The sequence below is a fragment of the Scyliorhinus canicula genome, chromosome 2 (assembly GCF_902713615.1).
Source record: "Scyliorhinus canicula chromosome 2, sScyCan1.1, whole genome shotgun sequence".
In the NCBI taxonomy this organism is placed as follows: Eukaryota; Metazoa; Chordata; class Chondrichthyes; order Carcharhiniformes; family Scyliorhinidae; genus Scyliorhinus; species Scyliorhinus canicula.
In genome coordinates, this window is record NC_052147.1 from 167,092,980 (window position 1) to 167,106,554 (window position 13,575).

The window sequence follows — 13,575 nt, forward strand, 5'->3', positions numbered from 1 at the left end:
AATACTGTTAGACTCATTCGTTCATGATATCACATGTAAATATATTTATGATAATATATTAATTTATTACTTCATATAAAAGGGGTATAACGATATCATGGTTGTGTTGCAATCCACCCACTGACCACTAGGAGTCTTTTTTTGACCACTAGGAGTCTCACTAGTATATAAGTGAATGTTAGAGTCAGGTGATCCCTCAGAGTGGCTGGAGGAAGCTGGAGAGAGATTGCTTGTGCATGATCTGACTGTTACTCATCTGTTCTTTTGTATATAGTTTACTCACAGTTAATGTTACTAAATTGTTTATAATATTAGCTACAAGTGTTCTTGTAATATAAATCAGGCCATCCGGCAAGAACATTACACTCTCCTTGTTTAACATGTGTCTTTCCGAATTACCTTCTCTACTCATGATCTGCGACTGTTGATTGTGTTCTACTGTCTCAGATGTCTCCTGCGGTAAGAATAGATCAAATTTAGTTCTCAGTTTCCGCTTCATTAGTAATAAAGCTGGGGAACTCTGTGTCCTTGCATATGTGGTGTTGCGGAATGTTGCTAAGAAACAGTTTAAACAGCGATGTAATGAACTTTGACCTTGGAGGCTTCCAGTGCATGCTTCAAAGACTGGAAAAGCCTTTTGATTAAACCATTCATGGATGGGTGGCAAGCTGCTGATTTGATATGTTGAATTCCACTCATCTTTTAGGAGTGGAACTGCCGAGCCATAAGCTGTGGACCACAGTGATCAGGATTTGTTCTGGTTTCCCAAAACTGGTGAAAAACTCCATCATGTTTTCAATTGTTCATTCTGTGATTGTTGATTTCATCAGGACCAACTCAGGCCACTTGGAGTATGTGTCCACGACAACCATGAACATCTGCCCCTCGTAAAGACAATGTGTAGACATTGCCAAGGCATTTTAGTTCAATCCCATGGCTGCAATGGGGACAGCAGCGGTACATTCTTTACCCATGCACATGACCAGCGCAATGAAGTTTTTTCCTCTATCGGTGCATCAATTCCTAGCCACCAAAGTAGCTCCATGCAAGTTCCTTCATCCAATCTATACCTGGGTGTCCTTCATGTGATTGTTCCAATACGCATTATCACAAATTTGGAGGAATTATTACTCTCATCCCCCACAACAGGCCTTGCACTGTCAACTTGAGTTATCTAAAAATATATGGGGCTGAATTCTCCGATTCTGGGGTTATGGCCCTACACTGGCGTGGGAACGGTGACGTTTTACGCCATTAAAACTGGTGCAAAATGGCCACAGGTTCCCTGCTTTGCTGGGGGCTAGCAGGACAGCAGTGTAGAGCACCCAGCTCTAGCTGCCGATACACACTGGAGAATTGCCGGGTCCGCAAAATAGTCCCCCCCTTCGGCCGGCTCGCGCGCCCCGGACACCCCCCACAGTGCCCCCAACCCCGAGTAAGGCCCCTCCCTGCCACGGATCAGCCCACCCCGACTGTGGCAGTGCTGGACTGAGTCCGCAGCCGCCACGCCGAGTTCCTGACGGTTGAGACCACACGTGTCCCATACAATCGGGAACTCGGCTGGTTAGGGGCGGAGCATCGGGGTTGGGCCTCAGACAATGTCCTGAGGCCGTCGATAAGTGGCGTATGCCTAGAATATCCCGCTTTGGAGGGTGCGAAGCATCGCAAAAGCAGTGACACCCCCAATTTGGTTGGAAACTTGGATTCTCCGGCCAGTCGCCGAACACAATTTTGGCGTCGGCAACCGAAGAATCCAGCCCATGTTTCTCATTCAGGATGAGTCGCTACTCTCCTCCCCTTTAACACCATTTCTAGTATCTTACCCATCGTAGGATTATTTCTGAATTGTTTTTAAACTTGAGCTGCAGTCACTGGAACATGTTCTATTTGTATACAACAGAAGATATTTTATGACTGGGTGGTGTCTGACCAGCAGGAAAATGCAAACATGACAATGCATCAGCACGGGCATGGCTCTTTGACTGCTAGTATTTATCTCGTAGGATGTGCAGATAATATTAATAACCATCGTGGTGTCTACTTGCTGCCAATTAAGGAATACCTGTATGTGGCCCAGAATTAGTGGTTCAGGGCCTGTGGTCTGTCAACAACATGAAGTCATGACCATATAGGTATTGATGAAATTTTCTAACACCAAAGATAATACTCAGTGACTCCTTCTCCAACTGAGTGTAGTTTGATTCAGCACTTGTTAAGGTGACGGAAAACCTATTGGTTTTTCTTGCCCTGAAGGTAGCTTGTGTGACACCATTGCTCCAACACTGTAAGTCGGAACATCACAAGCAAGTTGTAACGGTAACTTCGGATTAAAATGACCATCACTTCTGACTTCTTCAGTCCGTGTTTAGCTGACTGATTTGCTTTTTTACATTCTGGTGTCCATTGCCAATCATGTTTCATGTACAGTAAGGTTTCTAACAGTTTGAGTAGCGTTGCTGGATTCAGGACAAATTTACCATAGTAGTTAATTAACCTCAGGAATGATCTTAACTGTGTTATATTCGTTGCTCATGGAACCTCCATTGTAGTCTCCATCTTCTTCGGTGCCTTGTGGAAGTGCTTGTTATTGATTACATGGCCAAAATGTTGGACTGATATTTGAAGGAAATCACAGATACTTTCAAGACTATGCGTCTGAAGGTTTTTCAATGTGGCTCCTAAGTTATGTAAGTATTCATGTTCATTGATACCTGTAATTAGTATATCATCAAGGTAACACTGTATCCTCTGTAAGCCACTAATAACATTCATTTGCTTGTAAGCCTGTGATCGAACGATCTTTTGTCCCCCTGTTAGACCGGCAAACAAATCCTCGATCAATTGTAGTGGGTATTGATTCATGCAAAGGACCAGATTGATGATTGTTTTTAAAGAGTGTGATCTAACTAAAAGAAAATAGTAAGAAGTCTTACAACACCAGGTTAAAGTCCAACAGGTCTGTTTCAAACATGAGCTTTCGGAGCACTGCTCCTTCCTCAGGTGAATGAAGAGGTATGTTCCAGAAACATATATATAGACAAAGTCAAAGATGCCAGACAAACCATTGTTTGCAGCAAACTACCCAGCCTTCAGAACAGCGACCGCGACATCACATGACCCTGCCATGGCAATCTCTGCAAGACGTGCCAGATCATCGACATGGATACCACCATTATACGTGAGAACACCATCCACCAGGTATGCGGTACATACTCATGCAACTCGGCCAACGTTGTCTACCTCATACGCTGCACGAAAGGGTGTCCCGAAGCGTGGTACATTGGCGAAACCATGCAAACGCTACAACAGCGAATGAACGGTCATCGCGCAACAATCATCAGACAGGAATGTTCCCTTCCAGTCTCTTCAGCGAGGCTGGTAGATGCCGGGTGGCCGTTAGAGATGCCACGAGCAGGACTACATGGATTAGGTCTTGCAACGCCTTACTCCCATTGGGAATCCCAGGAAGGTCTCTCCCAGGATTGACCGGTTGCATTGCGCATCACTTCCAGCGGGACACTGTCAGTAGATGCACCCAAAATCTTCACAAATGTGAATTGTTCCATTTTGTTTAATTGCAGGCACAATAGGGGTTGCCCAGTCACTGCTAATGATGGACTCTAAGGCTCATGTATTCACAAGTCTCATTAGTTCACAAAACCATTGAACCACAGATCCCTACAGTGCTGAAGGAGGCCATTCAGCCCATCAAGTTTGCACTGACCTTCTGAAAGAACACCATACATAGAACCATATGCCTGCCCTATCTGCATAACCCCATATAACCTGCACATCCCTGGAGATTAAGGGGCAATTTTAGCATGGGCAATCTGCTAACCTGCGCATCTTTGGACTGTGAAGGAAACTGAAGAACCTGGAGGAATAGTACACAAACACGGGGAGAACATGCAAACTTCACACAGATAGTCACCCAAGACTGGAATTGAACCTGCTCCCTGGTGGCTGTGAAGCAGCAGTGCTAACTCGGTGGCAAAGCTTCCACCTTTGGAGGTGCAGCGTAGGGTACTGTTTTGTAAACCTGTCTTTGAATTAATTAGTTTTCCCACTTTACACTTCTTTAACTATGATGCATTCTCTTAGAGGGACTATTTCCTCAGTGTCAGTCTTCAGGATGTGCAAGTTAGGTGGTTTGGTATGTTAAATTTCCCCTTACTGTTCAAAGATGTGCCGTTAAGATGGATTGACCATGACCAATGTGTGGGGTTAAAGTGTGATTGAAAATATGGAAAGATGTGTCATTTGAAACATGGAAGTCTGGCAATATATGATCTGAGAAACATGAGAGAAGGTGGGGGAAAATCCCACAAAGGGTTAACAGCACCTGCCAGGAGAGGATTGCAAAATGCAGATAGCCTTGGTCAAGCAGGCTTAGCAAACAAAACAAAACAGGATTTTAGTACACAGCTAAAAGTAATATTTCACACCTTAATTGAAGTTAATTATTTTTAAGCAGCTGGAAAAGAATGGATAAAGTTTTCAGTTGAATTAGGTGACAAATGTGTAAAACAGGCAGGTCTTTCAAATCATAACCAAGTGGATTTTAGCATACTGCTAAACGAAATGTTTCACACCTTCATTGAAATGAACTATCTTAGTAAGGAGATGGGAAAGAATGGATGAGGTTTTCAGTTGAATTAGGTGACAATTCTAGGTGTGAAATTTTGCTGACATCAGGTAAATTAAAGAAAACTGGAGACAACCTGTGTACAAGAACACAAATTATACCCAAATCAAAGTCAAAATTATGAGCTGGGGACACAATTTGATAATAATAAAACTATAGAAATGACAGGAATCAAAAGTAACACCCCTTTGAAATCAAAGCATTTTTGAAAATCACAAAGGATACAATATAATCAGAGCTCTATGAGATGAGGTCATGCTCAAAATGAATACTTTGAGTTGGAAAAATTTAGATTAAATTAGATTACAATCCAAGTGAAATAAAAGTTACTTTACAATAAAGTCATAAAATGGTAATAACTGTTAGAAAAATATATAAACCCTGAGAAAGGGGCAGAGAAGCAGAGAAGGAACAAGAGAAGCAAGCAGAGTCAGCTTACAGTCAGCTCGCAGAGCAACACAGCCAAGCTAAAACAGCTAATACATCTAAGGAAGACCAGAATTTAAAGAGGAGGTAGAGTTGGCTCAGAGTCAGCTCAGAGACAGCCAGCAGAGCCAGTTCTCATAGCTCGGTACATGGTATCGACAAGACACAGCAGCTGAGCAGAACAGCGAATACATCTAAAGAAGACCAGATTTTAAAAAGAAGATAGTCAAGTTGGGCCTGAAGGTGCCTTCAACCAACCAGAAGGATCCAGAAGCACGATCTTCTGTAAAGACAGTTATTGCATCTTTTAAAAGAAAGAAATATAATAATAAAATAACTTAAAAGTTTTAACCTGAAACAGTGGTTATTCCTAAGCCTACTTTACTTACTTCGCAATGCAGGACCCAGGACATTGATGCTACTAAGTGGTAAGTAGGTAAAATTATTCTATTAAGATATGGGTTATACCAGGAGATAACTTGAAAATATAGTTTGACCTGAATAGGACCCATCTAAGTCTGCATAGGAGTCAGGGAGTGAGAATCCATGTTCACCATTTAGAATGTTGGCCCTTTTTGGTATAGGGGGACTTCTAAGAATAGTGGTAAGTTTTCAACAACCACAGGGATAGGGTGGGGAATGAACCTAGGCAAAGTGCTCTTTTGGAGTGTTGGTGCAGACATGATGGGCCTCCTTCTGCACTATAGAGATTCTATGAATTCTATTGATGACATATACTGGTTTCAATGCTAGGTGATACAATTTCTGTTCATAGATGGTTTCAGGAATCAAGAAGATGGCAGACCTTGGGCTGGATTCTCCGCCGGCGGGATACTCCATTTTGCTGGCAGCCGAGGGTTTCCTGACGGCGTGGGGCTGCCCCACAATGGGAAACCCCATTGACCAGCCGGCATAACAGAGCATCCCGCCGGTGGGGTGGAACAGAAATGTGGCATGGTAAGGTGGAGAATCCAGCCCCTTGTTTTTACAGGTTGTCCATTTAATCTTGGAACGATCCAGGAATGATCTGATTCACCTTATACAAGTAGTACATTCAACGTTAGTTCCTCATTAGAACCATGTGCTGTACTTACATTGTTGTTATTTGTATTTTCTTCTGCATGGTGAACTTGCTTCGTTGAATTTGTTTTATTTCTTCTTTTAGAAGTGTTCTGTCTTTATTCTTGAATGGTCCATTCTGGAGAGATTCTTTTGCCCCAGCAAGCTCTTTCTGAATGGCCAGTTCTGCCACAATTTCTGCATTGGCTATCCTTGCTCCAATCAGCCTGTGAATCCTTTATTTTTGCACAGCGATGACACGCTTGTTACTGGGTAGACTTTTTCTGGGCAACAACCAGTTAATGGATAGTCGTACCTGCTCTTTAGAAGCCACTTTAGTATCAAGTTCCATTGAAATGGCAATACCTAATACTGTTTTCAACTTTAGATTTTGTTCTCTTAATGATATTCTCTGATTTGCCTTATTTCTCAACCCACACACCAAACTATCTCAAATGGTATCATCAAGCAAGTAACCAAATTCGCAAAACTCTGTGAGGTGCAGAGGTCGCAATGAACTGAGCGATGCTTTCCCCTTCTAGCAGATTCCTTCGGTGAAATTGAAACGTCTCCATGATAGTTAATGGATTTGATGCATAATGGTCTTTTAATATCTTTTTTTTTAAAATAATTTTTATTGAAATTTTTACAAAATATTAACATCACAACAATATTAACAAAACAACCGCGGTAACAACCCAAGAACAACACCCACCCAGCTTCAAAAGCAACTACAAACAAAAGAAAAAACAAAAGAACACCCAAACAACAAAAGGGAAAGAGATAACACCCGCCACATCCCACAAACCCATGTACACAGTTCTCCCTCCCACCGAACCAACCCCCCCCCTCCCCCCCCCCCCCCCCCCCCCCGCCCGGTTGCTGCTGCTGCCAGCTTATTTCCCTACCGTTCCGCCAGGAAGTCCAGGAAACGCTGCCACCGCCTAAAGAACCCATGTACTGATCCCCTCAGGGCACATTTCACCTTCTCCAATTTAATGAACCCCACCATATCATTGATCCAGGCCTCCACGCTTGGGGGCCTCACATCCTTCCATTGGAGAAAGATCCTCCACCGGGCTACTAGGGACGCAAATGCCAGAACTCCGGCCTCTTTCGCCTCCTGCACTCCCGGCTCCACTGCAACCCCAAACATTGTGAGTCCCCAGCCTGGCTTGACCCTGGATCCCACCACCCTCGACACCGTCCTTGCTACCCCCTTCCAAAACTCTCCCAGCGCTGGGCACGCCCAAAACATATGGGCATGGTACGCTGGGCCCCCTGAGCACCTAGCACACCTGTCCTCGCCCCCGAAAAACCTACTCATCTTCGTCCCAGTCATGTGGGCCCTATGCAGCACCTTGAACTGTATGAGGCTAAGCCTCGCACAGGAAGAAGAGGAATTCACTCTCTCCAGGGCATCCACCCACGTCCCCTCCTCAATCTCCTCACCCAGCTCCTCTTCCCATTTACCCTTCAGTTCCTCCATCGAGGCCTCGTCTACTTCCTGCATCACCCGGTATATGTCCGAAATCTTCCCTCCTCCGACCCACACCCCCGAGAGCACCCTGTCCTGCACCCCATGTGGGGGCAGCAAGGGAAACCCCTCCACCTGCCGCCTGGCAAACGCCCTCACCTGCATGTACCTAAACATGTTCCCCGGGGGAGCCCAAACTTCCCCTCTAACTCCCCCAAGCTCGCGAACCTCCCCTCCACAAACAGGTCCCTCAACCTCCTAACCCCTACCCTGTGCCAGCCCAGAAATCCGCCATCAATACTCCCTGGGACAAACCGATGGTTCCCCCGTATCGGGGCCTCCATCGAGCCCCCCACTTCTCCCCTATGCCATCTCCATTGCCCCCAAATTTTGAGGGTAGCCGCCACCACCGGGCTCGTGGTATACCTCATTGAAGGGAGCAGCAACGGCGCCGTTACCAGCGCCTCCAGGCTCGTGCCCACACATGACGCCACCTCCATCCTCTTCCATGCTGCCCCTTCCTCGTCCACTACCCACTTACGCACCATTTAACCAATTCTTGATAAGTTTTGTCACCAGTCAGTCAGGTAGGACCAAACCTCTGGGCAAACATCTGCTTCCAATTGCACGAAGAAAAGCAGGGAGCTGAATATCTTCTCAAACGTCATTGGCCAGGACATAAAAGTGGAATCTCTCTGCATAGGATTTCCAGTTTTCTGAAACTACCTCAAATGGCTCTCTTGCAACATCCTTTATATCAATGTTCTGTTGTAAATACAGTGAATAAGCCAATTGTATCAGCTAGTGATACCCAAATTTATTTCTCCTTTTTGCTCCTTCTACCTCAGTGTCTACTCTACTGCACATGATGAGCGTTGCAGCCTGAACTTCTTGTGTTGCTGGATTAACATTAAGATCTGGATGCTTCTCTTTCTTTATTTGCCCATTAACCTGACTTGTCCAATGCCAGTTCTGGGGAGCGATGTGTGAAGTGCACAACTCTGATGATTGTTGCGCGATGCCCGTTGATCTGCCTTAAGGTTGACCGTCAACAGTTTTGATTTTCTTTCACTTCGAATCCATTCATTGCTGTCAAGTTTTCTTTTTATCCTCCTGCGTATTGTATTTGCTGGATGAAAAGACTGCCAATACTGAGGCACGTGTGTTGAATACAATAATCAACAGAGGTTTTTTAGATGGTTGTGAACTGCTCAAAGGCTTAGTCTCGATTGACTCTAAGCCCACGAAGTAGCTGATGATGTCATCGACTATCACGTGACTCAACTCTTAAAGGGACCATGCAATACACAACAATATCAACCAACATGTATAAGATATGGCTCCTGGCAATTGTAGCCACTGTGCCTAAGCAGGGAAGGGTTCAGATGAGGAGTGCCGGGGGGTTGGTTTGAGAGCATACTAGTGTGAGGTCCTGTGAGGTGGCAGTGTGTGAGATTATGGTGACATTCCAAGAGTGACAAAAGGGTGGAGCGCATATAAGGAACAGGGAGCACTTACCTAGGCTGATCGGAGTAGGTCATTTATCTATTTTTTGCACTCTACACCCATTCTCTTAGTCAAACTGCTGCCGCTGACCATTGCTGCCATTGTCTCCCAAGCAGGATTCATCACCTTGCTGGAGGGCCTCCTGCCATCTCAAGGGTATATGATAACCTGCTTCACCTCCACGACATCCCAGCAAATGGCTGAGGGCCCCTTCCGTGAATTGAGGTTTTCTCACTGCCATCCTCCTGGCAGACTCAAAAATAGCTTCTTCCCCGCTGTTATTAGACTCCTAAACGACCCTCTAATGGACTGACCTGATTAACACTACACCCCTGTATGCTTCACCCGATGCCAGTGTTATGTAGTTACATTGTGTACCTTGTGTTGCCGTATTATGCATTTTATTTTATTTTCCCTTCTTTTCATGTACTTCATGATCTGTTGAGCTGCTCGCAGGAAAATACTTTTCACTGTACCTCAGTACACGTGACAATAAACAAAATCCAAAGTGCTTTGGAGCCATTTAAATGTTCATTGAAATGCTCAGATGATCTATTGGATGGGTGAAAGAGATGCTTCATGCCTCAGGCATGGGGTTTTTCACGTGGGGGGGAAATTGTTTTTTTCAAAGAGCCTTAAATTTGCGGTCAGGGTTGTGCCATCGGGGCCGACGAGAACCCCGCCAATTTCCAGGCCAAAAATGGAACTTTAACATTTTTTGGAAAATTTTGCCCCATAACGTTACTGGTCTAAAAAACAAAGAACAGTACAACACAGAAACAGGCCCTTCAAAGCTGCACTGATCATGATGCCTGTCTAAACTAAAGCCTTCTGCATTTCTGGGGACCATATTGCTCAATTCCCATTCTATTCATGTATTCGTCAAGATGCCTCTTAAACGCTGCTTTTGCATCTGCTTTTGCACCCTGGAAGTTCCTGTCCTCGTAAAAGATAATCTGTGGGGAAAGGAAAGATACAATTAAATCAATAATTTCCTAAATTTGATGTATTGTATACAATATATTAGTAATGATGAAAAATATGACAGATAACCTTACCTTGTCCATATTGAGAATCACAGTCAGTTAGATAACTAACTGGACATCGCACACACCCTGCAGTGTGTTCGAAGCACTCACCACCCTCTGTGTAAAAAACTTGCCTCACACTTCTGCTCTAATCTTACCACCTTGCACTTTAAACATTTGTATCCTAGTAATTGACTTTTCCACTGCGTTAAAAAGCGTAAAAGACAATTAAAACAAAACATAAAAGAACTTTGGATTTTTGCCATTTGAATTTTTCTACAAACAATTAAAACATCATTAAAGCAGAATGAAAAGAATCAGTGTCCTATCTAGAAACCTGAACAAGGGGATTGTGTCTGCAATGACTGGAGTTTTTTTTTCTAATTTGATTTTTGCTGATATACTCTGTTGAAACTATTAGAATAACAAAAGTATTCCCTACAGTGGCGTTTCAGTCCAGTGTATAAATATTGAGCTGTGTGCGATGTCCAGTTAGTTGTCTAACTGACTGTGATGCTCAACATGGGCAAGGTAAGGTCATATTTTTCATCATTGCTAATATATTGTATCGAATACATCAAATTTAGGAAATTATCGATTTAATTGTATCTTTTCCTTTCAGGTTATCTTTTACGAGGACAGGAACTTCCAGGGTCGGCACTATGAGTGCAGCAGTGACTGTGCTGACCTGTCCCCTTACTTCAGCCGCTGTAACTCTATCCGTGTTGAGAGTGACTGGTGGGTGATGTATGAGAAACCCAATTACATGGGATACCAGTATGTTCTGAGCAGGGGAGAATATCCTGACTACCAGCGCTGGATGGGATTCAATGACTGTGTCAAGTCATGTCGTACTTTTCCTCACGTATGTTCTTACTACCTATCAGTTATTAGTTTCCAATTATTTTCTGATGTGACATATATTATAACTGATCAGTAATTTTGTGCTATTCTAAGCAATTTATTCCCAGCCCCTTCATCAATTTTGTTATAATCCTTTATATTAATTGAATGGTCATTATTCTCATTCCCTTTTCCTGTCATTAGCAACAAACCCATAATTTAGTTATGTGTTTTGTGTTGCTGCAAATGTTGGAAAACACTGAAATACAAGAAAGAGCCAGGATTGGAAATATAGAGTTTAAAAAAGACACGTCAGTATTGTCCTGACATTTTTCCAATTATTTGCAAATGTGCATTCAATACACAGAAAAAGTAAGGTGCAAATGCTGCAGAATCATTCTTTGTACCCATGTGTACTTCTCTGCCTTGTGGTGGATTTGACCTGGACTCTATGTAATTAATATGATAGCACTGGCAGAGACAGTACTGTGGTAAAGCCTTAGCACCAACAGAAAGGACAATAACTGAAATGGTGGCACAGTATGTGTGTGTTGAACCATAGAACCCTACAGTGCAGAAGGAAGCTATTTGGTGCATCGAGGCTGCACCAACCCTCTGATAGAGCACCCTACCCTGCCCTACCCCAATAACCCCACCTAAGCAGCACATCTTTTGACACAAAGAGGCATATTTTTTTAGCATGGCCAATCCACATAACTTGCACATCTTTGTATTGTGAGAGGAAATCGGAGCACCTGGAAGAAACCCACACAGATGGGAAAGTGCAAACTCCATACAGACCCAAGGCCAGAATAAGCCTAGCTGTCGGGCGCTGTAAAGCTGCAGTGCTAACCACCGTGCTGCCCCTAAAAAAGCTGTTCATTGTTGGTGACTCAGGTCAGGTCCTCACCTGACAGATTTAGCCTTTATCTTGTTGGGAACTTGATTATAATCAATTAATCTCCAAATCTGATCTCTGATCTCCAAGATAGTCTAATGAAGATAGTCAAGTCTTAAAGGAAATACCTAGCTGCCTGTTAAAACCTTATCTCATAACATAGAACATAGAACAGTACAGCACAGAACAGGCCCTTCGGCCCTCAATGTTGTACCGAGCAATGATCACCCTACTCAAACCCACGTATCCACCCTATACCCGTAACCCAACAACCCCCCGCCTTAACCTTACTTTTTTTTAGGACACTACGGGCAATTTAGCATGGCCAATCCACCTAACCCGCACATCTTTGGACTGTGGGAGGAAACCGGAGCACCCGAAGGAAACCCACGCACACACGGGGAGGACGTGCAGACTCCACACAGACAGTGACCCAGCCGGGAATCGAACCTGGGACCCTGGAGCTGTGAAGCATTTATGCTAACCACCATGCTACTGTGCTGCCTACATCAAGAATAACTATTCTTGATGTTCAGTTTTGCATGTCTTTCTTCATAGGTGAAAAACCTTAGTTCCAAGATGAAATTTGTCATTTTTGTCCGGGACAAAGAAGTACCAGTAGCAATGCCAATGCAATTTCATTAATTTATTGTACACAGATAGGACGGCACGGTGGTGCAGTGGTTAGCATTGCTGCCTCACAGCGCCAAGGACCCGGGTTTGATCCTAGCCCCAGGTCACTGTCCAGGTAGAGTTGAACATTCTCCCCGTGTCTGCGTGGGTCTCACCCCCACAGCCCAAATATTTGTATGGTAGATGGATTGGCCACACTAAATTGTCCCTTAATTGGAAAATATATATATTGGGAACTTTAAAAAGAATTTTAATTGTACACAGATGAAATAACACATTATCCACATTACACTCAAATATCTTGTGCTTCCGTTTTATACGTTTTCAGCATTGTTTCTAATGGATTCATTGCAATTGGATGCATTTAGTGAATGGTCAGTAATCGATTCCTGAGTCGCTTATAACTTTTACCTTTGGTAATACATTTCATCTTACTTGTTCTAAAGAACTCTACCACAAACATACATGTTGCTGCTTCATGAATGTTATATGTTATTTAATACAGTACCGAGGTGGAAACTACAGAATGAAGATTTATGAGAGGCCTGACTTTGGAGGACAGATGATGGAATTCATGGAGGACTGTCCATCTGTCTACGATCGTTTCCGTTACCGTGACATCCACTCTTCCCATGTGATGGATGGTTATTGGATCTTCTATGAACATCCCAACTACAGAGGCCGACAGTACTTCTTGAAACCTGGTGAATACAGGAGATACAGTGACTGGGGCGGCTACAACTCAACTATCGGATCTTTCAGGCGAATGAGAGATTTCTAATTCCTTGTTGAAAACTAAATTTTATCATGCTGAAATATTCTGAATCATAATAAAATCATTATCAACAGTGCTGATTTATTTATTTGGATTGTGCTTTTGTGCCTCTGCGCAACAGACATTTTCTGATCGGGATTAATGTTAGGTTCTGCAATGGAAACATTATTTAACACGGTAAGTATTCATTCAGGCAGCTGGTTCCCCCACCATGTTTTATGCAAATTACTATAGGCTTGTCATGAAAGCAACACATAAAGCTATTTTAAGATAATTTATGAAGAA

General features: G+C 43.5%; 1 protein-coding gene across 1 annotated transcript; it reads left to right on the forward strand.

The window, feature by feature from the left end:
- The first annotated feature begins 10,647 nt into the window (after window positions 1-10,647).
- On the forward strand, window positions 10,648-13,366 carry LOC119961640 (gamma-crystallin S-1-like). The gene is made up of 3 exons (XM_038788931.1): window positions 10,648-10,672; window positions 10,764-11,006; window positions 13,021-13,366. Exons 1-3 carry the CDS (start codon window positions 10,655-10,657, stop codon window positions 13,294-13,296), a joined length of 537 nt encoding a protein of 178 aa, XP_038644859.1. The 5' UTR covers window positions 10,648-10,654; the 3' UTR covers window positions 13,297-13,366.
- The last annotated feature ends 209 nt before the right edge of the window (window positions 13,367-13,575 follow it).